A 25,673-nucleotide genomic window follows, 5' to 3' on the forward strand; every position below is an offset into this window, starting at 1 on the left:
ATACGGGCACGAGTGCAGAAATCCCGAAGGTTGAAACATGTTTGATAGTGTGGCTTCCTGATTTAATGTGTGTTCCTAACACCTTGCGAGTGCTCATGCTTGCTGGGTGTGTTTGCAGGCCCTAAGCAGCAGTTACTCAGCGATCCGTTTATTTTTTGTTTGTGCATATAAAAACAGGCGTTCTAACCGTCAAAGAAATCTGCATACTTCCCATAAATAAATTAATAATCAGATTTCAAGAAGAGAGAACGTGGGGCTGCAAAATATAGTTTTGAATTAACATCCGTTCTCAGCTGAGATTAGAAGTTGACTAGCGCACATACCCACGCGTGGGATTGACCAAACCATATATATATATATATATTTATGATTATTATTATTAATTATAATAATTATTTTTATTTGTTTTTGTTTTGTTTCTTTTTTTTTTTTCATCCTCTCCGTGCCCTTCTTGTGGTAGACTCCCCCGGTGTTCCTCTCCCGTGTGCTTTCCTTTTGCCTTTACTACGTACAGGTGAATACCAACCTTTACCACCCGATTCTTGGCCGATCCCCCAGAGTGGGTATGTGCCATTCTGTCGTAGGCTGCAACAACAACAGCCGCGAAGGCGAAACCGAAACTGCAACCCAGAAAGTAACGGAACCGGAAGCAAGGGATCACCTGCCTGGTGTCGCCCTATCACGTTTCAGACGAAAACTTGCGGGATAAAGTGTGTGGAAGGACCATCCATGGATAGAACCATGGCAGAGGCAGCAGTTGAAACCCCTGCTGTACGATTTTTCTGCCACAAATGCAATCAGGAAATTAACCCCGTCTTACCGGTAAGAACAATGCGCCTCGCGATTTAGTTTCCGAGGCCTTCTGCACGCTGACTTTTTCTCGTTGCGAACTTTATTGACTGTGCGTCTAGGCCTAATGTTGCTGTCTCCTTGGCTTCGCAATGATGCCGAGTGGTTGACGAGCTAAGAAATGCGGGTAGGAGCTGGACAAGTGGTTTCTGAGACGTGTATCCAATCTGGTTCTTCGTACCCAGGGCCGTATTTACTTCGCTGTAAGCGTGCCTACAGACGCAGTGTTAACAGTAGCGACTTCAGATTACGCGTTCGTCGATTTGAAACGAATTTTGTAGGGATAGCCGGTCTGGAAGTACACTAGTGTTCTTTCGTTTTACATAACGTACTCTTGTCACATTTTTATTCTGTTGGTTTGGCATTAAAGCAGCCAGTTCCCGTTATTGCATCCCGGGGCGTAAGAGGGTTGCGGGCGTTATGCGCAGGCTCTACTTCGGAGCGGTGACGCTCGCCAGTGCAGGCTCTCTGGCGCAGTGCTCGCCGTCGTGTTCCTGCGCGTTGGTGTTGTTGGATTCGCGAGATCGGGCTCTCAGCACGGTGCCACCGATTCTCGTTGTGTTGCAGGAATACATTTGCCCTCGGTGTCAGTCGGGTTTCATCGAAGAATTGGCACAGGGTCCCCCGGAGCCGTCTATGTGAGTAGCCGTGGTTTTGTGTATGCTTTGTCTGGCAGACCGCACGCAACCGCACAGTCGGCGTCGCCGCTCTGACCCTTAGGTCTCATTTCGAAATGCCTTTAAGCCTCTAATTGCGCACTATAAGTCGTACGGTTGCAGGCCGGAGGTGTTTTTTTTTTCTCTTCGGCATGATGTAACACCCGTCGCCGCTGTTCTCGTTCGCGACAAAGGCATTGCGTGGGGAAGCTGTGCGACTGACGTTCTATGTGCTCCTCGGCTGTGCCACATGTTCTTCCAAGAAAAAAAAAATATAATATGGCTGAAACTTTGCGGTACTGGGGCCTTTTGCCAGTTTGTTGCACTGATTTCGTGAAACTGCTGCCGAGGCTGGTAGAACATGGCCGACTCGAATTTTAGCTCCCGGACTTGTCGCTTTCCAGCTGTAATTGGCCGGGCCTAAAGCCATTGCAGTCAGTCTAGATTCTTATGTAACACCACCAACTTTCTTGTTCATGCGGCTTGTGCTTGGCTATTTTTTTGCAGCGGGAAAGAAATGCATGGCTAGCCATGAAGTCACTGAACAGAAATGTCAGGTTCACTGAAGAGAAGTGCACTTAAGGTCTCAAATGTTATAGCATGTCTGTTCCTGTTCTCATTGATGTCCCATCCTGTGCTTTTAATATTTGTAGACTACTGCATTGTAAAGAGGATTTCCATATTTGCATTTTGGAAACTGCTGTGTGCAGTTCCATTTTGAAGTTCTGTACTGAATGAATAGATAGTGACATTGTTTAAAGGATGCCTCAAAACAATCAATAACGGGAAATACAATAACTAATCTCGAACGATGTCAAGGAAAGCATGCTCCTTCGTGTGCAGTGACACGCAAGGCTTGGTACCGCTTGCATTCTTGAAATTTCTCAATTTGATATGCTTGCTTAAACAGTGTGCTGTTCTCATGCAGTATAAACACTGGTGGCCTCTGAAAAAGGAATCAACAGGAATGTTCCGGACACCAGGAAAAGTTTTAAACTGTGGCACATGTCTAGCGCTGTTGCACTGGTGTGACATGAATAATCAGAAAAAAATTATCTGCTCAAGTTTGCAAGAGTGCAGTGTCATGAGTCTGGCATATTTGCCGTGGAGCAGAGTCACTTTATTTTGGGAACAGTCAGGCTTTGCAATGTCAGCCAGAACCTACTCGAGGTTAATTTAGAGAAGACATAATGGTCGTTAGCTACTGTAAGCATGTGATAGCGCCTCAATAAATTGGCTAAAAAAGTTCGCGTGGACTGACATGACAATACTTTTAAGTCATGTGCTCTCTCTTTTTTTTTGCTCATTATAGTTTACGTGATTTTTTGCTTTAGAAAATCCTCGTAAGTGTTGACATAACAGTAATGCATTTCTGACAAGTGCTTGCTTTTCTTCCTGATTAAAAGTCGTCGTGTACGAAGCCGAGATGTCATGTAAGTACACGCCTGGTGTGGGGAACTCTTGCAAATGGGCTGTTTCGAATAGGGTTTTTCTTTTTTTTCCCTTGCAGAGAGGACTCCGACGATGATTTAGACCATGCCGCACAATTTAGAGAGGTGAGTTTCCTTGCTGTTCATATAGAGATGCTAACTGTGGCATTTTTGTTTTGCACAATGGACGAGCTTGCATAATCTGAGACATCTTTTCATGCCAGAACAGAATGGCTGCACACTTGTGTACTGGCTTCAGAGCTAGGAGGTTGATCTCACCGTGCACAGTGCCCATGTGTGCACTCTGGGGGGGGGGGGGTGGAGTTGATGCCACTACCCTTTGAAGGGACCATGAACTGTCCCAAACTTGCGACAAGATTGCGGCAGATGTGTTTAAATCTTTTTGCGGATTGACAGAGTCGGGCGCGTTATTGCTGGTTTTGAAAAAAAAAAATTTTAATTTAGCACTGAAAATCGTGTGAAGTGAAATTTAACAGGATTTATGCTTTGTTCAGAGTTCTTTCTGGTATTGAGACAGATTTGAAAACAGTGCTGCCATTGCACGGGTGGCCTAGTGGTTTGAGCACCTGTCTCGCATGTAGGAGGTGCAGGTCCTGATGGCCAGTGCTGCCTAGTATTCACCGATGATTCAGTGAGTGCAAGTTTCCCACGGCCTGGTGCTCGGCTTCTTTGGGGGTCAGATGCTTGGGAAATGGGTCTTTTACCTCACCTTGAGTAGACGGAAGACACCTTCATCCATGGCGCTCTTTGGCCACAGGTTCCCTTGAGCCATAAAAATGAATCATCAAAACCAGTGCTGCTTTCGCATTGATGAATGGATTGGCAGGACAGTGACAGCTTCCATAGCTTGGCAGTGTGAGGTTCACTTTTAGGCACGAATGCATGTGTGCGTTAAGGAGTACAAGCCTGTATATATTAGTGTAGAGATGACACAGCAGTCCTGAAGGCATGTGCGGAGACTACAGTCGCATTGTTCAGTGTATTATTGCTCTCTGGTGGCTGGCACCGCATTTGTATCATTGCCTGATTTTGCCAGTGTCTGATCACTGCAGTATTATCTTATCTCCGGAATCCGTTCAAGGGTAGCGTATATCAGCTGAATCATGGAAGGAGTGTTTATCGTGAACGGTCGTTTGTCTTCTTACATGTAAAATGAACCTCTACGGTGTGGGGAACCTATGCTGCCTTATTTAGCACTGGATTTTTCAACTGTACTACTGAAAGTGGCTAGTAACAGGCACTAGGGTTGAACGGAAGCAAGACAGCATTTTAAACGACAAGGGATGTGCATCTGACCCGGCACTTTGCGTCGTGTATGGCTTCGGCGAATGTGGATGCTTGCGTCGTTATGGGGGGGATTTTCTAGGCGGAAAGGTGTTGCGAAAATGCAGTGCTTGCTGCCAGAAAGGACAAAGATGGGAGCGGTGTATGCAGCAGTTGAGTTTTCTCTGGGCATGACAACACAGAAACAACAAAGGCAGTGCCCTGGTTCTTTTTGAGATATTTTATATCTGGATTAACAGCACATTTGGCCTGTACCTGTGTGTCACTGTTACGTGTGACAGTGTGATTAGAAGAATGGTAGAACTATAGTGTTACGTGACGGCAAGCGATGAAGAAAGGACTGCATGACCGATGGCGATGATATGATTTAATGTCTTCGAGCCTAGCACGAGCGCTCCTGCCCATGCCACTGCCCGCTTCGTCGTCTTCTATCCGTCACATGACTCGGGGCCACGAAGCGATCGTCCCGATCGCGCGAACTAGAAGAATGCCACAGACGATGACAAGCAGGACGTGACGATGGGCGTGGAAGAACATATGAACAGAGAAGAGAAGATGATGGGCTTGCCGTCACGATAAAAGAAATGATGAGCGGGTGAAGCCAGGTCCACGAAGACTGAGGAGCCGCCGGTTGTTGGAAGTCAACGTCGAGGCCCGTGGACGCACCCAATGGCAGGGGCTGGGGTATTTGTTTCTCGTGTGAGTGTCGGTGGTCAATGGGTTCTCTGGTCAATGGCGGCGGTCTCGGTTCAGTGGGGTCGTAGGTCGTTGGGTCTTCTAGGATCGTTCTCATGTGGGTTCTCATGTGGGCGGTGAGTGGGGTCACAGGGCAGTTGCGGCGGTCGTTGTGTCGTCGTGTCTTCCATGTGACGGATAGAAGACGACGAAGCGGGCAGTGGCATGGGCAGGAGCGCTCGTGCTAGGCTCGAAGACATTAAATCATATCATCGCCATCGGTCATGCAGTCCTTTCTTCATCGCTTGCCGTCACGTAACAATAGCAACCTTCAAGTTTATCTTGAGTGTGGCAACTTTGGGTACAACAATTGCATCTTTCCAGTACTCACTGATGGAGCAGAAGTTAAGAAGCTAACAAGAAGGCTTCAAATTAAATTGCGAGTGCAGTGAGCTGTGGGAAGGAAAATGATGAGAAATGGGCATGGTAATGTGAAGAGCAGATAGCTAATTGTCCCTCTAGGTTAACAGAGTGGATTCCAAGGGAAGGCAAACATAGTGGCCGATCAGATTAGGGAGTTTTGGAGAATAGCATGGTCGCAGCTGGTACAGGGCAGTGTTAATTGGGTACCAGTGGGAGAGGCCTTTGTCCTTCAGTGAGCTTAGTTGGGCTGATGATGATGAATGTAGCTGCGCAGTGATTATGGTTTTCTTTTTTTTTGTGTAGCTCTGGAATAGTACGATAATGGATGTCCTGCGGCGGCTGGATCGTGGCCCTGGCCCTGGTGGGATGGTGGACGACAACCTGTCCCCAGATGCGCCGTCGTCTTCGGCATCCGATTCCATGGTGCGACGACGGTCACCCGGCCGGGCAGGCCGCAGGCCACATCCTGAAAGCCAGGCCAGGCAGCCCCTGGAAGGGTGAGGCACCCCACTTCTTGCAGGGATGGCGGCATTCTGTAACAAGCGCTCTTCATTGAGGTGGATGGGGCAGTATTGGAGAGGAGACATGGGTCTTGGAATCAAATAAAAAATCTGGCGATTTTGATTTCGGAAAAAATGACATGTTCGGGATCAGTACACTCTAATGTTCCTATTTTCAAGGTCTAAATTCAGCCTCCAACTACTAAAATATATTTCGTTACAGCCCATTTTCGGTTTCGGTTAAAGCCCCATTTCAGTCGAAATCAAAATATGTAGAAAGTGTCTTTAACAACCCATAAGAATTTAACTAATTAGGTTTCAGTTATTTTCCCAAAATATGGAACTAATTGAGATATACTGAAACTAATTATATTTTTAAAGCAAGAAGAAGAGACACATACAGTCGACGACAGATTTTTCGGACTCTCTAGGGACCGCGAAAATGACCAGAAAATCGGGAAGTCCGGAAAATCAAATTTCACCGAAAAAATCACGGAACTTATTACCAGTATTCTAAAGCTCCTTATTCTAAAGCACACATTCTAAAGCTCCTCATCATTATATTTCGACGCGCGACATACCGTATAAATGCGTATAAGGGCCGCACTTTTTTTTTTCCAGATTCGAGGGCCAATTTTTGGGGTGCGGCCCATACACGCGATGTGCGAAAAATTTTTTTTTTTTTAAGTAAAAAAACGGCAACCAGAGAATGAGCGACATTTATTCTACGTTCACTCGTCACTCGCGGAGTATTTAGACTCTTGAGCTGGTGCTGTGCTCTGGTGCACGCTCATCCCAAAAGAAGCCGCGCAGCATGTCCGCAGTCAACGCATAGCCGTTGTTCCGAAATTCCATCACATAAAGGAGCAGCTCTTCTTCCAGTTCGGGAAACTCTCATGGCTTGCCTCGGAAAGCGTGTTTTTTGCAGCTTGTTTCTCTTGGTTGCACCATCATCTGACGTACTTCTTGGCCACGTCGAATTTCCTGCCTGCCGCACGCTTAACGTGTTCGAGAGCTAACTCCCATCCGTGTAGCTTAAGGTGCTTGCCCATCGCACTAAAACTGCGAAGCTCGGCGGCAGCACGCGAAAGCCACAATCACAACTACTACGGCGAACACGCTAACACGCCATAAAAAGCTGGAGCTGGCAATACTGATGCCGATGTGAATAGCGGAAAATCGCGACGAAGAAAGAAGTGGATGATGATGATGATCACAGGTCATCCGTAGACTGCACTTACAAGCTCCTGTGTGCACGTGGCCTCCGCGAATGGCGCGGCGCCAGAGCAAATCGTGGAGGCCACGGCGCGCGCCGTGGCCTCTGCGATCTGCTCCGGCGGCGCGCTAAAGCGCGCTTCGATCGCGAGCATGCGCGTAGCCTCCGCGATCGTATTTGCGTTCCGTATTCGGGACGAAAGACTCGGCACAGATGAGTTCCATGAACTCAGACTGTGGTTCAAGTTCGTGAGGCGGAAGACATTCAAGAACAGTATGAATTCGAAAACATGCGAGCGCAATGTGCCGACTCGCGCAGAATTTCAGCGTTGGAAGTTAAGAGGCTCCCTTTAAGCTTGAATTTCGTTTTGTTTGATCAAGTTTTCGATCTCTCCTGCAGTTCGAGTTAATGAGGTTCCACTGTACACATTATATGGCGGCTTGGATACTGGCGGCGAGTGCGAACGAGGTCCGAAAAATCGAGTGGTCAGTTGCGGTGCGTCCGAAATTTCAAGCGCTCTTAAACATTGGCTCTATGGGCTATGTCGTGGTGCCACGAAAAAGTCCGAATAATCAAGCATGTCCGAAAAATCAGATGCCTGATTTTTCGGTCGTCGACTGTACACACCTAATTTAATTACGATATCTTTAATAATAAAAATTTTCATTTTAAGACCCACGTCTCCCCTTAATCCCTCAACTGGGGAGTTCATGTTTTCATTGTCCACTGTGCCCTGGGGAGTTTCTTCACTGAAAATTAACAGTGCATTACCTGCTTTCTATTTCCTTGGGCTACACGTTATGTTCATCATCCCACCCAAAAGGTTGACTTGCATCTTAGGTCGCACTCCTCAGGGCATATTCATGAGGAGCACGCATCCGAAAACATGCTCCCCAGATAACTGTGTAACAGCAGTGTTCTTCACTGACATGCAGTGCAAAGTTTTTCTGTAAGGATGACTTGCTTTGGGATGTTAAACCCCCAAGAAACCAACGTAGGAGAGGGTGCACACTGAAATTGCCTCTTCGGCAATTCTGTATGTGATAGCTGCTTCTAATTGGTAGTGTCAGCTGGTACTACTCTGCCATGTTGCTTCTAGCCATTGCTGTAGGGCCTTACGCCAGAATCAGTCTGATATTATGCTGTGGAGAACTTTGGTTACATTTTTAGACTTCGCGTTGCTCTCGATAGTTTTGTTCGACCATTGCTGCATGCGAGCACTGTGGCCATATTGACAAGTGCCGTTTGGTAAATCTCGGTGGGAATGCTGCATCAAAGGCCAAACTGTGGCACTTCGCTAAGACTACTTCATCCTGTTGCAAAAGGAAGATCTTTTGTGAAATTGCACTGACAATGTGCATGGATACAATTCAAACAACTAGCAGGAGTCGCAGCCGTCGCCTGGTGCCGGCGGTTAACATTCGTTACAGAAGCTCGTGCTTTAGTTCTTTCTGTATGATGAAAAGGTTGATGGGGGCTACGTATGCAATCAAAGTGCGTGCCTCGTGCACATATGCACTTAAATGTTGGTAAGGTGTGCTTGTGTTTCGTGCTTTCACAACTGCAACGCGGTCATTGCTGCAACCACTTGCTTTTACTGTCAATAAATTCTGTAGCAGAAGAAAAAAAAGTGGTAGGGTTTCAACGTAGTTAAACCGAGTGGACGTATGAGAGCATGTGTTTGTTCTCCGCCTATTTGTGGCATCTGCATGTGCACGCAAGTTTCTCGATCTTCATCTTCACACCCCCTCTGCACTCGGCGGTAGCTGGTGCAATGCCCTCCTCCCATTGGCTACAGCTGGCAGCATGCGTGACGCTCCTCTGAACTAACCAGAGCTTACCCGAGGCTTCACACAAGATTCTTGGTTGGGATTGCAAGCGCAGCTTTTGCACTAAAAAAAACATAGGATTCCGTTTGGGTGCATTCCTAATGGACATAATGCAACAGCTGCCTTTCTATGTGACGCTGCTCTCACTTTCGCACACGATTATCCACTCTTGGTCAACTTATGGGGTGTATACAAAATGTGGGGCTGTGCATGTGAATGTTATTACAAGTAGAAACTAAGCGGGTGATGAAGAATGTAAATTTGGGAGTATATAGTAGACTTTATGGGACATGTGAAACTTTAAAACCCAGTTTGCTAGAGAGTTGGATAGTTATTGTTGGAACGTGGAGAGACAAAGTGGCTACGAGTGCAGTTTAAAGGCAGAGTAAACGAGCAAGGGATTCGTATGCTATTGAAGCCTTATGGGCTTGCTCCTGAAATATTTTTATCGTATGCGTTTATTTGCAATTTCTGTCTAGGCCTGTGGGCTTCCAGTGTTACATGCCATCTTCAGAGAGGTATTTGACTTTACTCAAAGCACACATCTGCGCATTCGAGGGAGTATAGGTTCATTTTTTACTTTCTCAGTGTTGCTCCTGCTGCGGAACAAGCGCTGCCTCAGGTTGAGATTTTACTTGCAACAGACTCTGCCTTCAAACGCTGTTGGCCATTCCCACCTCTACGATCTACAAGTTATTCGTTGATTTGTCCCCGCAGTTTTTTGTTTGTATTTACATTAATGATTGCTTTTTAGTGTATTGTTAGCAGTTGAGCCACCCTCAGTGTTTTCGCCGATTTGTTTCTGAAGCCTGCTTGACCTTAAAGGTGCACTGAAGAGGAATCTGGAACTCAATCTACACGTTCCGAGTGTTCTTAGAGACTTTGAATTATTGCCCTGTGCGGCCGGTTTCCCTAATTTAAATCCGATTAAATTTCCGTCTCCCGCCTTTATTTTTGAATTCCCCGCAGACGGTGGGAGGCGTCGACCAACCTTTCAACCAGGTCCGTGGGGGCTTGCCGCTCTGCCATCGGTGGAGTGATACGTAGTGATTGGTGGAAGCAAAGAGTCCACGCGTGTTTTTGTTTTCGTGGGCCTAAATTGCAGCTATGTATTCTCTAACTAGATCTATTAATTCGCGGAAGCCTAAAAAACAAAGTAAAAGCGACAGCAAAGCCACCATGCGACTGCCTGAAAGGCACTCCATGCATTGGTAGACTACTGCCACCGTCTGCGGGGAATCAAAAAAAAAAAAAAGGTGGGAGCCGGATGTTAATCCGATTTAAATTAGGGAAATCGGCCGCTAGGGCAACAATTCGAAATTTCTAAATGCTCAGAACGTGTAGATCGAGTTCCCGCGGCAAAAAGACAAGTTCAGATTCTCTTCAGTGCACCTTTAAGGGGGGACACTGGTCTTGAAAAAAAATTTTTTATTAATGAAGTCACAGTTACGAAATCTTCAGGGCGTATGTATTTTTGTGTGCTGATTCTAAATATGTCATTTAATTTCATGTAAAACAATTCCTTGAGCACTTATGCACTTTTTATGCTAGCATTTTGCGGAGAGTTTTGAAGAAAATTTGCTGCAGGAAACTCGCTGAAATGTATGCTATTGGGTTCTCTTGACACCAAGGAATACAATAAGGGTGAAATTGTCTTCCTGCCTATCATAGAACTTAAGTTATAGAGTTTTGAAGTTGTCACTTCAGAAATGAGAAGGAAAGTGTGTATTCCTGTTTATGAAGTGGCAGCTTCAGTACCCTATTACTCAAGTTCTATGAGAGCCAGGATGATAATTTTACCCTTATTGTATTCCTTGTTGTCAAGAGAACCCAATGGCATACACATCAGCGAGTTTCCTACAGCAAATTTTCTTCAAAACTCTCCACAAAATACTTGCATAAAAAGTGCATAAGTGCTCAAGGAATTGTTTTACACGAAATTAAATGACATATCTAGAATCAGCGCACAAAAATACATGTTCCCTGAAAATTTCATAACTGTGACTAAACTAATAAAATTTTCTTTTCAAGACTAGTGTCCCCCCTTAATCGAGGTGCCAGTGCACCTAATTCGCATTTGGCCTAACCGCGCTAAATCGTCCCATTTTTTTCCAGCATCATCCATCAAATCTTTGCCAACCTCACAGGAACCACAGGTAAATAGCCTAAGTGCAAACCCTTTTGACCATTCATCAGTGGTGCAGTGTTCTGAGTTGCTCTTCCCCGATTTTGCAGGTTTCATATCCAATCAAGGGCTCCCAGTGTGAGTATCAAGAGGAGGCATCTTTGTGGAACCCTTGTCTTGCTCCTGGGGTCCTAGCATCCTTGAGTAATGCAGTGATTTCTACGGGTCATTACGAAGAAGAGAGTTGTGCTAGTTGGTGCTTGTAACCAAGTTAGGGGAAATTTTTAAGGGATTGGCAGTGAAAATTGCTATTTTAGAGGAATACGTTGATTCTAGATTTCTGTGAGCTGTTGTCAGCCCCATTGCGATTTATTTGAAGCAAAAGAATGGCTGTGTTTGGGGAGCCTGACATTCCTCCGGCCAGAATCTTGTTACACTTCAGTTTCTGTTTTCTGTCTTGATGTTGCGCCGAAGCTATGTTTGTCTTGGCCCTCAGTAGATAACAGCAAGTGCCTTTGCTGTACGTTATGTACAGTGGCTTCCACTTACACATTAAGCAGAACGAAATGTTTGTTCCTGTTGTTGAAATTTTCCTTTATCACTGAATTTTTTGCAACAGTTTTGGCGCTGAAATCTTTTAAGATCTCCTGGCTTGATCATGCCAGGGCTAACTTCTGTATCTGCTTGCACACAGAATTAGTTGCGGATGACCTGCCATGAAGTTGATGTGTTGAAAAAGAGGTGTGGCTGACAGGGAGCTCTAGCTACTCCGTGAAAGGAAGAAGAAATCGGATAAACCTTGAGGGTGTTCCCGGTAGCTGTGTTGAGTGCCTCGACAGCATTTGCCTGGCGCTTCAGCACAAACGGTTTCTTGAATTGGACTGTTCGTGCATTGTTTCAGTTTATGTCCAGAAGCAATGAGTGGAACTCATTGTACTGGAAGGATGGGGATGAGTGGCATGTTACTCCCTTTTGACAGCTTCAAAAGCTGTTGTGTTGACCCGAATGTAAAGCATTCATGGTGGTAACCCGAGGATTGATTTTGCAGGCGTGAAACGGGGGAAAGAAAGTACTCGAATGTAACATGAGGAGCGAGATTGCAGGACACAGAAAGTTGGGTAGAAGGTTTAAGTACCATCTTCGTCAAAAGTAATCGGGCAGGCACAAACTGCCCGGGAGCACGGTCGTGAGGTGGCATTGCGTTTGTTAGCAAGCGCCGGTGATCGCAATGCCGCCTCATGACCGCAGGCAGTTTTGACAAAGACGGTACCTCAGAAATCTGCATTCCTATGCCTAGTCTTCATGGGAGAGCGACCACCTTCGAGATCAAATTTTCTTACTAAAAGTCCATTCTGTGCTTCTTTCTCTGTACGTTGGTATTTATCTCGCAGCAAAAGACTTATTTATTCCTCGCAGAATTTCATTTAAAAATTTTCTCGCCCCTCGATTCAAACTTATTACACATCTACACCGAAAAAGACTTCATTATTACCATTTTTAAGTGAAGGCGGTGTAGCCTAGTTTACGGGATATGCATCCATAAAACTGTTGATGCGTGCAGAAATCAACCGGTGACGGCATGGTACCTGTACTTCATTATTTTGGCCTCCATTCCAGGCTGCACGAAAGGTTGTCTGTCGAAGCTGATACAAAAATAACCACATAGTCCTGCTGTGCTGTTGCCGTGTTGACTGTGCGTGTTTGAGGCCTCGTTGTAAAAAACGAAACTTCTTCCAGTCGCCCAACTGCATGGCAAGTCATACAAGCCATTAAGTAAATGGGATTGAGTTAGCTTGCTACGTTGGTGGCCATGTTGGATGTTGAGGGTGCCTGCCGAACTTTAAGACGAAATGAAAGCTTTTAGGTCTCGCGTGTGTTCTGCTGTGCATTCCTCTTTGGTGCACAGTTGTGCTGTCTTTGGTGACGAGTTCCTTGCTGTGACACTGCAGCTTTGATATGTGATGTGCTGCGTTGGTTGCCTTCTTGTAATGTTGGGAGCTTCTCTTAATTAATGAGACTACCACTTTTTTTTTTGGTTCCCAAAGTTGGGGGTCAGCCATTATGAACCATCAACCAAATGGGAGTAAATATGGTGTAGTCTTCACAACTGTCTCTGCATTGGATTCAGTTATAACAAAAAACTTTTGATTGAAGTAAATGCAGGCAGGTTAAATGGGCCGAACGTGTTTCCCTCTGGAAAGTGGGGGCTACTGTGCCGTGTGTGTGTTGTAGCTGACCAGGTTTGTGCGTGTCTACTTCTTCCCAAAGCAGGCTGGTCAACCTGCATGGCAACCCAGGAGACTATGCCTGGGGCCGAGGAGGCTTGGATGCTGTCATCACACAGGTGCTACTGGACTTCCTTCTCAAGTGCAGCGAAGGGGAAAATGCTGTACTCTTTCCTTTTCTTGGGAAGAGAACTGCAAACATTTAAATCGGGACTGTTTAGCTATATTGGGGCTATATCGAACTGTTTCGCGATCCCCTTCGAGTTCGTATATTCGGGCTTTACTGGACTGTAGAAGAGAGTTCATCATGTTGCTTAATGGATTTGGAGGTTATGGACATTGGAGAATGGCGAGATAAGTAGACAAACATTGGGCCAGTAAGGTTGCAAGCATTATTTTCACGACATTTTTTTGCACCGTTACTGAAGCCTGCACTTGCACAGCACATTCATAGCAGCCTGCTGTGATTGTGGATGGGTGTTCACATTTCGCTTTATCAAGCTTTCTGCTTGTCTGCTGTCTTGAACACGACCGAAGGGTAAAAATGCGTGCAAGTTTTGGAAACGTCGGCCTGTATTCTGTTCTTCAGCATTTAGGATTGGCTTCGGTGTAAAAAAACATGAGGCCACTCTATTAGAAGTAATGAAAGGTAGCAGCATGTTTTCATTTCTGCAGTCCTGGTATGCGAGCAGTGGACGCTTCATGATTGCAATGGGCCCTGAAGCTCAATGACTGTACTACTAGCATGGTGGAACTTTTGCAAGCTGTATGGGTCCTCAGGTGATATGAAGGAATACGTGTTTTCGTGCAGACTTGTGTTTGGCCAAGCACACTTTATTGTATTAGTCAGCATGAAGGGATGTAGTGGAGGAACGTGGTCAAGAGGTCGTGGTTACACAATAGACGGTATGTTTACATGACAGCACACACAGGAGCTCGATGGAGTGTTCCCGGTGAGGTGGCCACAGGCGAGGCTGGCTTACTAGGAGACTGCTCTCGGTGTCGCCTGTGGAAACAGGCCCAAACTGGATGCCTCCCAGCCTGGAACCGAACCACCAGCAAATGCCAGACCAATCTACTCATCAAAGCTGCATACCATACTTCTTTATCCAATCCATTCCATCACAAGTGGGCACAGTGTTAACAGTGCAAGGGACCCTGTATCTTCTTGGAGATTCGAGGTAGTGAAGCTGCTGATCTAGGATCACGTGGGGCCGTGCAGTCTAAGCTTAAATTTAGTAGTTTAGTAGAGTCTTATTAAAACCAACTTGGTTTAACTGTATCGTCATTTATTAATAAACGGTTTGATAAGCTAAACGTCTGACCAGACTAACAAATTTTCACGGCTCCTTCAGATTTGTTCTCGAGGGAGTCTGCTGTATTGTACCGTTGTGTACAAGTTTAAGTGAGGCTTTAGCCTGAAACTTCGCATAATATTGTGGATTTCGATAATGACAGGGGTTGTTCAGTGGTGACGGCAGTTGTGAGTAGCAGTGGATACTGACTTTGAACAGAATTTGTAACTTAATGTTTCATTGGCTTATTTTTGGTTGTGGCTATGAAGCACGTGTTGTGGCTTACAGGCAGAGGCAAAGTGTACAGGTGCAGGCGGGTGCAGGGAGGAAGACGACTTGTGCAGGTGAAGAGCGAACTTCTAAGGGTAGGTTTTAAGGGGGGACACTGGTCTTGAAAAAATTTTTTTTTTTATTAATGAAGTCACAGTTACGAAATCTTCAGGGAATATGTATTTTTGTGTGCTGATTCTAATTATGTCATTTAATTTCATGTAAAACAATTCCTTGAGCACTTATGCACCTTTTATGCTAGTATTTTGCAGAGAGTTTTGAAGAAAATTTGCTGTGGGAAACTCGCTGAAATGTATGCCATTGGGTTCTCTTGACACCAAGGAATACAATAAGGGTGAAATTGTCTTCCTGCCTATCATAGAACTTAAGTTATAGAGTTTTGAAGTTGTCGCTTCAGAAATGAGAAGGAAAATGTGTACTCCCGTGTGTGAAGTTGCAGCTTCAGTACCCTATTACTCAAGTTCTATGATAGGCAGGAAGACAATTTATGGGGTTTAAATGGGGGGAGATAAATGCGTATTCCCCGCTTAAGCGCGGCTGACACGGTTCAAAACCGCGCGGACCCCACCCCGTGGTCGCGTACGCTACTGAGCGCACGCCGACCACGGCGGGCCGTACTCTACGGGAACAAAGGAACGACACACTGGCTGACACAAACAAGGCATTTATTGCTATAACAACAATAACGCCAGCTAGAAACAAAATACACTGAGGAATCGAGGAAGTCCGACTCACCAGCACGGCTACGAGCGAACGTCCGCCCACGGTAGGGCAAAGGGATAAAGTCCGAGGCCCGACGGAACGAGCTGAGGGGAAGACGTTTCCACACGAGGACGCCCGCGGCCAAGAGCGGAGCTTTGCGCGTGAACGTCCAACACGCTTCCCGATGCCGAACAGAAGAGACCTAGCCTTCCCCCGCGCGCGAGTGGCCAAACACGCCATCTGTGGCGCTGCTGTCGCTGCGACGCGAGCGCCCTCTCCTGTTAGCTAGAGTAACCAAACTAAAGGGAGTGCTTTTCGGGGGCAGCTAACAACAGTGGGGTGCAGTGCGGGAAAGTGAACGCAGGGGACGAACGCGTCCCCACATCCCCCCAACCTTAAATAGACCCACACGCCTGCAAGTTACATGCTATGGAGGAGTCTCCTGGTCTTCATGCGCTTGAGGCAGGTCGTGCAGCGGAGGTCACGCCGACAGAGTGCACGCAGTCTTCCGCGGTATTCCGAAGGCGGCGTGAAGGTCTCCGCTGGGACGACTCGCATGGCCCGCGGACTATGTGCCCGCAGGCCCGTGAAGAGGAGGGCCGGTTGACCACTGCAGTCCAAGATTCCGCAGTAGTCGCCAGGGCAACAGCAGCCAGAGGTGGCTGCTGTCTGGTCTCGCCACAGCTGCCCCGGATGGATGCGGCGAACAGGATACAGGCCGCTCCGTCGCAGCAGGCGGCAGCGAGACGATGTGCACACGACAGCAAGCCGGAGTGGCTCCACTGGATCTGCAAAATTTCCGAAACACACTCCGCACGCCTTTAACGTAGGTCACGGGAGGGGAAACGGCGTACACAAGGGCCTGGTGGCTCAATGCTCAACTCGCTAGCAAAACGTGTCGGGCGCAATGCAAAGTTCGAGTGAACAAAGCCCTTTCTTGAGTTGAACGAGAATGCTCGGTTCATGCGAGGTTAAAAAAAACGGGTGGGCCAGCAAAGTGCGCCCCCTCTCAATACCACGGTCCGGTGGTCGTGTCACTTTTGACAAGGTGCAGGCAGCTATGAATAGCCTTAGGCCTCACTACCACTGTGAAGGTCGACGACCCCCAACAAAAGAAAGACCCGAAACGGGTTTCGTGCGCGCAGCCGCGAGGAGACATCAGCGCTGTGGGGTGGTCCTCCCCGCTCACTGCACGAAGCAGCTGCTGAGTGATCGGCGCCCACCGTATCGGACGGTGTCGGAACGCCCGGTGCCGAGCTGCAATACCAGCGAGCTCGTAGCGGCACCTGTGGCCCCAGGCCACCCGGCTCCCGGAGCCGCGACTCCCAGAGTCGAGAAAGAGACAGCGAGAAAATATATACAGAAAACTCGGACCACCCACGCGGCTTCCGTACTCACTCGCTTCAGCTCGGCAACTCCGCGGGCGCTAGGCCTCGCGCTCCCTCGATGCGGACCAAGTGGTTCTTGAAGAAACTCCAGGAAGAAAACTTCACAAAAAAAACATGCTGCGCATGTCGAAAAGTTCAAACATGCTGCAGCGCAATACACCTCGCACTCAAGAAAGCATGCCGCAGGTCCTAGCGATCAAATTTCACTCTAGGCCTAGCACTTGTCAAGTCCGGACAAAGAGTGTTCCTCGAACCGAACAGACTGTCGTCCAATGTTCCAAGAGCAGGCCCCACGTTGGGCTGCCAGATATGGGGTTTAAATGGGGGGAGATAATGCGTATTCACCGCTTAAGCGCGGCTGACACGGTTCAAAACCGCGCGGACCCCACCCCGTGGTCGCGTACGCTACTGAGCGCACGCCGACCACGGCGGGCCGTACTCTACGGGAACAAAGGAACGACACACTGGCTGACACAAACAAGGCATTTATTGCTATAACAACAATAACGCCAGCTAGCAACAAAATACACTGAGGAATCGAGGAAGTCCGACTCACCAGCATGGCTACGAGCGAACGTCTGCCCACGGTAGGGCAAAGGGATAAACTCCGAGGCCCGACGGAACGAGCTGAGGGGAAGACGTTTCCACACGAGGACGCCCGCGGCCAAGAGCGGAGCTTTGCGCGTGAACGTCCAACACGCTTCCCGATGCCGAGCAGAAGAGACCTAGCCTTCCCCCGCGTGCGAGCGGCCAAACACGCCATCCGTGGCGCTGCTGTCGCTGCGACGCGAGCGCCCTCCCCTGTTAGCTAGAGTAACCAAACTAAAGGGAGTGCTTTTCGGGGGCAGCTAACAACAGTGGGGTGCAGTGCGGGAAAGTGAACGCAGGGGACGAACGCGTCCCCACAAATTTCACCCTTATTGTATTCCTTGGTGTCAAGAGAACCCAATGGCATACGTTTCAGCGAGTTTCCTGCAGCAAATTTTCTTCAAAACTCTCCGCAAAATACTTGCATAAAAAGTGCATAAGTGCTCAAGGAATTGTTTTACATGAAATTAAATGATATATCTAGAATCAGCGCAAAAAAATACATGTGCCTTGAAAATTTCATAACTGTGACTAAATTAATAAAATTTTCTTTTCAAGACCAGTGTCACCCCTTAAACTGAAGGTAGTGCGTGCTGTTTCAATGTTGGTTCCCATTTACGAGGGCTCGTAGCTTGAAGGTAAACCTATGGGGGACTTTCTGGTGCCTGTAATATTGTGCGGGTTTCCTGGCTGCTGGCTTTTCTAGACATGGTGTGGCCTGTTTGTGCGTAGCGCACCTGTTGGCCCCTTGATGCTGCCTCTTGAGACAGCTTGTACCCTGTTCGCAGCTCCTCAATCAGTTGGACGGGACAGGGCCCCCTCCTTTAGCAAAGGAGAAGATTGAGCAGATCCCCACTGTCAAGATTGCCCAAGAGCAAGTTGGTAAGTGCAGCCGCGCTTGTGGTGCTTTGCACATGCAGTGGTGGAATTCAGCCTTTGTCAAAAAAACACCAGGATTTGGCACACAGAGTTATGCGTTAATACAGTAATACATAGCAGTTCTAGTTCTTGTCAAAGTAGTTGTCCATTTCTAGAGGTCATAGAAGCAAGCAGAAAAAGCTTTATCCAGGAGGCTTCTCAGCGCATCTGCTACAGCTGTTTGGATTGCTGCCATATTTTCACGGCGCTTCCTTCTCAGTGGCATTTACGTATGGGGGTGTTAAAAGAAAAGAATCTCAGGGCGACAGGTTGGGTGAGTGAGGGGTGACGTGGTAGAGCAGGAATATGTTTGGCCGGACGCATCCGGACCGTCTTTCAAATAACCTCGGTTTGGTTGTTTTTCTGGCCGTCGCGAGATTTCTGAGTGCTGTTAGTAGCAGTTTTGACAAATACCTTGAGAAACCAGCCCAAAAACTAAACTATTTTTCACTCTGGAGCATTGTTTTCTACCTGCTACTTTTATCCTAATTGCCGATTTTTTTTGTGCAACCCAAGATGTAATAGGGATGCTTGTAGTACTACAGCTGCTAGTTGCCGTCTACTACATTATGTGGCCAAGATTTGGTACTGCCATCTCAACATATGTTCTGCCCGAAAAAAGAACCTGCTTCCCGCATGGCACTGTGCAGTGCAGTCATTGGCACTTGTGCGGTGAAGCACATGGATGATGAGATATAATGATGCTGTTAGGCTTTGTTTGTCGACGGAAGCAATAAGATCTTGGTCCACATGAATAGGTATATCTGGATGCTAATCCTGAGCAAACAACTCAAAGTAAATTTGATTACACTTAAGAAAAGAAAGGGACCCATGGAAATTGGGTGCAAGGCAGTCAAAATGATGCATACGAGACGGTGGCATCGGGATTTACTCTGTGGCTTGGTGAAATCGTGGTACTTTTGGATGCAGTGCTCAAAAGTGCAGCCTGGTTTAATGTTGTAGGTGCGACTTTGTTAACATGCTCAACAATTGTCAGGACCTTTATATGACACCGCAGGCATAGTCCTGTATTCGTTCTTGTTCTTTTGTTTTGCCTTGGAAAGGAGACAAGTAGGGGGAACGTGTTTCTGCACCTTGACAGATGTGTGTCTGCGTCTTGTCCAATTGCAGACAAATTGCTGCAGTGCACGGTGTGCATGGAGGAGTTCAAGACGGGCGAACAAGTCAAGCGACTTCCCTGCCAGCACCACTTTCACCCAGACTGCATTGTGCCCTGGCTGGAACTGGTCAGTGTGCATATCTTGCAGAGTTCGTAGCTTATACGACGAGGGTTGTGGTCTAGTTTGCTGGGGCCGAATCCACAAAAGAGTTCTCTTTGGAACGCGTTCGCTTTGCCGTGATGTCAATTTGACGTAGGCATCGGGGGGAGAAGGCTGGGAGGACGAGGGTGCAGACAACAGCCAGTCGGCTTTGTTGGGTGGTCCCATCTCAGTTGCTTGTATTTTTAAGGGGCCATATGCTAACTTCGGTGCGTTTGGCTACAATACTGCGAATTTATTACCCAGAGCTTGTAAAATAAAATAGAATTTATTTTGAGAAGGTTTCAATGTTTCTTGATTGGCTTGTTTCCTTTGTGTTCCCGAGAGGGTGCTCTCGATTGTGCTGTTTTAATTTGTGTTTGCGAGAGGGCGCTAACCATTTTGAACTTGTGCGGGAGACTTTTCACGTGGCAGCACTTTGTCAACTTGACATTTTCACTAGTCGGTATAGTCATGTCAGCGCTCAAAGCTTGTTGCCTGGGCCTGCACGTCTCAATGCGTCAGCATGAAGTGCTCATTGAGTTCATGGAGGAGCATCCCTACATTGTATGAAGGGCGTAGTACCCTTTTCACGTCATAAAAGCCTGCGTCTCGCCGGGGCTAAGATTGTAAGGCGCACTTAGGGTGATCATCGTTCCATCAACACACCCGATGACGCCGGGGATGCGACCACACTCCATAAACTGCCTTGGCGCGGGACTTCTCCTCGGGAGTCGAAGGAAACGGACACCCAGTTTTTTTCTGTGCCGACAGGCACGATTGCCTGAGCGACGGCCAAAATTGTCCGGCTCACAGACGACTGTGGGAGCCGTATGATTGCCTTGCTGCTGACTGCCGCCTGGAAGCCCCCGGTAGCGAAGAACCGTAGCGTGCAGAGTGATTTGCACTCTGTTTTGAGTGCACTTTACCTCGTTGGTCCAAGGTGGGGTTTTAGCTGTTCGCATAGCCGGCATACGAGTCCCTTCGACAGCCTGAAGTGCCTTCGGAAGGCATCGTCAGGCATGTTGAAAAGATTGTCATGCATGCGCGACCGCCGATGCCGCCGATCACATTAGCTGAGCACCGCGAACAACAGTGGGGCAACGGGAGGTACCGGCATGTTTCTTCTCGTGCTGAAGCGAACGCCACTTTCCGAGTTTCACACACAGTGACCGAACAGGTTCGCTTTCACTTGATTGATATGTCTTGTGACGTAAACAAAATCCATGGTCCTGTTTTTGTGAAGTGACGTCACCACCAGGGGTGACACATGGCCAGTGGAGCGAGGTGGCGAGAGAGAAAGCGAATGCGTTCCAAAGCGAACTCTTTCGTGGATTCCGCCCCTGGTTTGATGTTGGAGCTGCCCGTACAGAATTGAATTTTACTTCAAAGAAAATGAGGGGACATGTAAACATTGTCATCACAAAATTGACGAAAGGGAAAGCAATTGCTGCAGTCCCTTTTAAGCATATTTCAGTTACAAAAATCAGTGAGTGTCGATTGGTTTTTCTGAAAATTATGGTTGGTATGGGCCCTTCCGTCCCAATTGTAGATCGCTGTATATATATATACCGTATTTACTCGCATAATAGGCGCACTTTTTTTCCAGAAAATCCGGCTCAAAGTTCGGGGTGCGCCTATTACGCGGGGTAAAATTTCCGGAAATTATTCGACTCGCAAAATTGAACACACCGCGTAAACGCACTCGTGTACGGGCCGCTCCCCGTTTTCGCGAAGAAAATGTTAAAAAAAAAAAAGGTCCGTGTATCGGCCGCATCGAAACTTTCGGAATGCACGCGCCGAGGCCTCCGCGATCGTCTCCAGCTGCGCGCAACGGGCGCTTGATCGCGGAGGCCACACACGCGCACAGGAGCTTCCAGATGCCGCCCACGGAGGACGCCCAAGGCCACGCTCATCATCATCATCATCGTTTTCCTCCGCCGCGAGCTTTCGCTATCTATATCGCCATCAGCATCTCCAGCTCGTTTTTTTTTTGTTGTTGTTGTTGCTGTCAAGTGCCGGGATTTGCGGTAGCGCGATAGTTATCGTGGTTTATGGCTTTGCCGCGGAGCTTTGATGTTTTAGCTCGATGGGCAAGCACCTTAACAGCTACACGGCTGGGAGTTTGCTCTCTAACGCGGCAAGCGTGCGGCAGGTCGGAAAATACGACGTGGCCGAGAAGTGCGGCAGTTGCGACTGCGGCGTCCCTAAATTTTCGTACACGACTCCAAGCGCCGAGGTTTTCGCGGGCCTAAGTCGGGAACGTTTCCGGCTGGAGATGAAGCTTTCCAAACAGACGTTTAAAGTGAGCATCCCTGAAAACTGTGTGCGGCTGTTCTACGCGATGTTGTTGTACGTGCTGTGGGTCCGCAGCAGCTGCTGCTAAATAAAGATTGGGAAGCGGGGGGTGGTGAGGCGTCGGCTTACAATCGTGTAAATACAGTATTGATCACAGTGCCAAGTTCGGGGTGCGCCTATTATGCGAGGAAATAAAAAAATCTGATTTTTCGCGCCCTAACTAGGGGTGCGCCTATTATGCGAGTGCGCCTATTACGCGAGTAAATACGGTATATGTTTTTTTTTTACCCCAAACGCCGCGGTGGCTCAGTGGCTATGGTGCTCGGCTGCTGGCCCGAAAGACGCAGGTTCGATCCCGGCCGCGGCGGCTGAATTTCTTTGGAGGAGAAATTCAAGGCCCGTGTACTGTGCGATGTCGGTGCACGTTAAAGAACCACAGGTGGTCGAAATTTCCGGAGCCCTCCACTACGGCGTCTCTCATAGCCTTAGTCGCTTTGGGATGTTAAACCCCATAAACCAACCAACCAACCAAAAATTTGTTTTGTAAGGGAAGCGGTTAACTGGCTTGCAACTGTCCAGAAAGGAGGTGTTTGAACAGCTGCATCTCTACAGTGTGCTGAAATTCCATGCGTCGTCTTCTGGCTGAGTAGGTGGCTTCACAAACTGCCTATTTATTCGTGTAATGAATACACTTTTTTTGCAGAAGAGTTGGCATCAATTTAGGAGGGGGGTTCATTACACGGCAAAAAAAAACTTCAAAAGATGTTTCTGTAAGAGTCCGAATTTCATATCATCCACCGGCTTTTTCGCCGGTCTGTGCACCCGCTCGCCGTTTGCATGCCCACTTGCCCGTCTGTCCACTTCTGCCTCCGCCCGACCATAAAAAAAAACGCGTGGTCGACAAGTTGCGTGGCCTGCACTCATGTCGCCAGTGTTCAGCATCGTTCACCTCAAAAGGTGCCACATCACGATGCAATCCGATAATTTTATGATAGCCGACGGTGGCGACTAGTCACTGCGAGATAAAGTGAACTTGCCGAATACTAGCCCTGAAGGTCAACAGGTGCAAGTTTTTTACGTGTGGTTAAACAAAAAGGAAATTCTCAATGACAAGACTGGGGGTAAGGTTCATTACGCGAGTAAATACAGTATGTGTGCTCTTACTTGTTGCAGTCCTCAAGCAGCTGTTGCATTAGTCAGTTAATGAAGCAACCTCGCTTGTATCTTTCAGCATGGCACATGCCCGATCTGCCGCAAGCTGCTAAACGACGAGGCCGGTTCAGAGTCTGGCGCTGCTGGGAGCAGTTCGGGGCCATCGCGGGCAGCCGGCGCAGGGCTGCTGCCACGCTCGCAGAGCGACCGCCACGATGCCATGGCGGCAGTTATGCGCATGCACGTGGGGTCGAGGATTGGCCGCTCTTCCTCCACCCAGCAGCAGCAGCAGCAACAGCAGCCGCAGCAGCAACAACCACCACCCCCCTCAGCCTCGTCCTCATCTTCGTCGACCTCCTCACAACCGCCGACGAGCAGACCTCGGCGGCATTCACCCGCCAACTCGTCGACGTCTCGACGAGGAAGCCACTCGGGCGGCAACCAGTACTCAGTGTACGATTTCAACGACGAGTGCGACTGAAAGACTTTGCTCGACGCGGCAGCACTCCCATGGAACTGTGCACTCCTCTCCACGAGAAAAAAAACACTTTTCCCCCTCTCGCTGCGGTGTTTTGCAGCTGGGACTGCAGTTACCGCGCGGGAGTGAAGACTAGATTGAGAAAAAAAGAAAGTGAAGTCTTTTGAGGAAGCATGGCGGAGGTGGTGTCTGAAAAAAAAATGGCGAGTGGGAGGGTGGCTGGGGGACACTGCCCCATGTGCAGTTCTGTGTTGTACCCCCCCACCTCTCTCTCGTTGGACCTGGGAAAAAGGTGGATGATCTAACACACCGAAGTAAGTTGGATTAATTTTTTTTTTAACTTGGCCTTGTTTAGTGTGAAAAATTATCCGGCAGGAAAGTGGCAGACTGCCTACGGTGTGATAAATGAGTTTGCTACAGACGTGAGAGTGTGACGGAAATATGGCTGGCTCTGGCTTTTGGTCCAGGCCGAGATACCCTCACATCTGCTCTTGCCCTGCAGGTGTCTCTCTTGTTAAACGGTGAGCACGTGCTTGTGCATTTTTTGCTCCGAGCAAGGCCTTGTGCAGTGCTAGAAAAAGAATGGCATGCTCCAACTGTAGGCTTGTGCGTCTTGCCTGCAGGCCGATAATTAGCGCTCACAACGTGTGACAAGCCTTAATGGGCTGTTGCCGGTGTTTCCTTGAGAGGGTGGTCTTGGCCTCCACTCCTCTCTCCAAGTTGTGGCTTGCCTGCGCCACGACCTCTGTCCACCGGGCCTCAGGAAGTGAATAAAGAAAGCGGGCAAGTGCCCCTGCTATGCTGCTCTTCAGCCTTGAGGGTGTTTCTTATGGCATCGGCAGTTGCTGAATAGCAATGTGTTGTGGTGCCGTCTTAACACATCCTGTTGGAGACGACAGAGCGACGTAACTGGTGTATAGGGTGGTAGCTAAATACAAGTCGGAAAGTCGCTATTTTGATGTTTACAAAGAAGAAAAAATTGCATCGGTAACAAAGTGTGCAACTGTTATGGGTTTCTGAGGATTTGTTAGAGTACGAAAAATTTGCTTGCTTGCATTAAACTATTGGAAGACTTGTGAAATGTGATGGGACAATTCAAAACAGCCAGATGGAAAGTTTTTACATTGGGGATATTGTGATGTTAATCATACCTTGTAAAGTATTATGACTAGTGACTACATTTTAGAAGTGATCGCATACCACATTTGTATTTATTCATTAGTAATGATATTGTGTTCACATCTTAGTTGCACCGTTCACATTTCATTCTCGTTATGTTGTATCCATAGGGATGTCTGTAGTAAGCTTTGCGAAGCTTGCAAGCGCAGCTGTGTTGAGAATTTTGTAACAAAAGTACATATAGCTTTTGCAGTGTGCAAAGCAGTGCTGTTCATATAGTAGCTGTGCTTCTGCAAGCAGTGATCAACACATCCTTTTTAGATTGAAGCCACCTGTACGAAAGGGGTACTTGGTAAGTGATTTCTACTTTAAGCTGTAAATGAGCTGTATTACATGCCACTCCCGAATCCTGAATGGTAAAAAGCTGTGGGCGCTTAGTACAGTTGACAGTAAGTTTATGGGATGTGAACAAGTGGAAAAAAATTTACATTGTCCTACAAGCCAGTTGCCTAAAACGGGCACAAGTGTGATGGGATGCGCAAGCTTTAAATCAGTATCAGTGCCAGGTAAAGAGGTACAAGTAAGGGCTGGACTTTTTATTTTTAGTTTTATTTTGGAACTGAATTCTCTATTCTTTAGTAAACATTATTTCCGATTAAAGAATTTTCATTTATTCTGTTATGTACGTGGTACCCCTGTGCAGTCAAATCTCGTACAGCTTACGTAGGCTTGTTAGTACCAGCAGTTGATTTTCCGGTAGTTAATGCACGTGTGACCTAATGACTTGCACCATAATATGCTGTCGCCGTGGGAAAGAGAAGCAGTGATAGAGATGAATGATGTGCAGTGAGACCAAAACATATTTGGAAAAAAACTGTTGGGCAAGGACCAAATAAACGAAAAGCAGCATGTGAAAACAAGCAAGCTACACATATACACTTGCCATGTTGAG

At 47.6% G+C, this 25,673-nt stretch overlaps 1 protein-coding gene across 4 annotated transcripts; it reads left to right on the forward strand.

Moving 5' to 3' along the window:
* Nucleotides 1-705: 705 nt before the first annotated feature.
* Nucleotides 706-24,408, forward strand: Iru (E3 ubiquitin-protein ligase Iruka). Of its 4 annotated transcripts, none has more exons than XM_089574053.1 (11): nucleotides 706-822; nucleotides 1,417-1,487; nucleotides 3,016-3,061; nucleotides 5,642-5,835; nucleotides 9,853-9,885; nucleotides 10,999-11,039; nucleotides 11,119-11,146; nucleotides 13,277-13,352; nucleotides 18,286-18,379; nucleotides 19,547-19,662; nucleotides 23,204-24,408. In XM_089574053.1, exons 1-11 carry the CDS (start codon nucleotides 730-732, stop codon nucleotides 23,603-23,605), a joined length of 1,194 nt encoding a protein of 397 aa, XP_089430179.1. In that variant the 5' UTR covers nucleotides 706-729; the 3' UTR covers nucleotides 23,606-24,408. The 4 variants fall into 4 exon arrangements, with proteins under 4 accessions (XP_089430179.1, XP_089430180.1, XP_089430181.1 ...); XM_089574054.1 differs by having other exon boundaries at nucleotides 13,280-13,352; XM_089574055.1 differs by lacking the exon at nucleotides 9,853-9,885.
* The last annotated feature ends 1,265 nt before the right edge of the window (nucleotides 24,409-25,673 follow it).

Source organism: Amblyomma mixtum, chromosome 2 (genome assembly GCF_055824585.1).
Source record: "Amblyomma mixtum isolate Tamu chromosome 2, ASM5582458v1, whole genome shotgun sequence".
Classification (NCBI taxonomy): Eukaryota; Metazoa; Arthropoda; class Arachnida; order Ixodida; family Ixodidae; genus Amblyomma; species Amblyomma mixtum.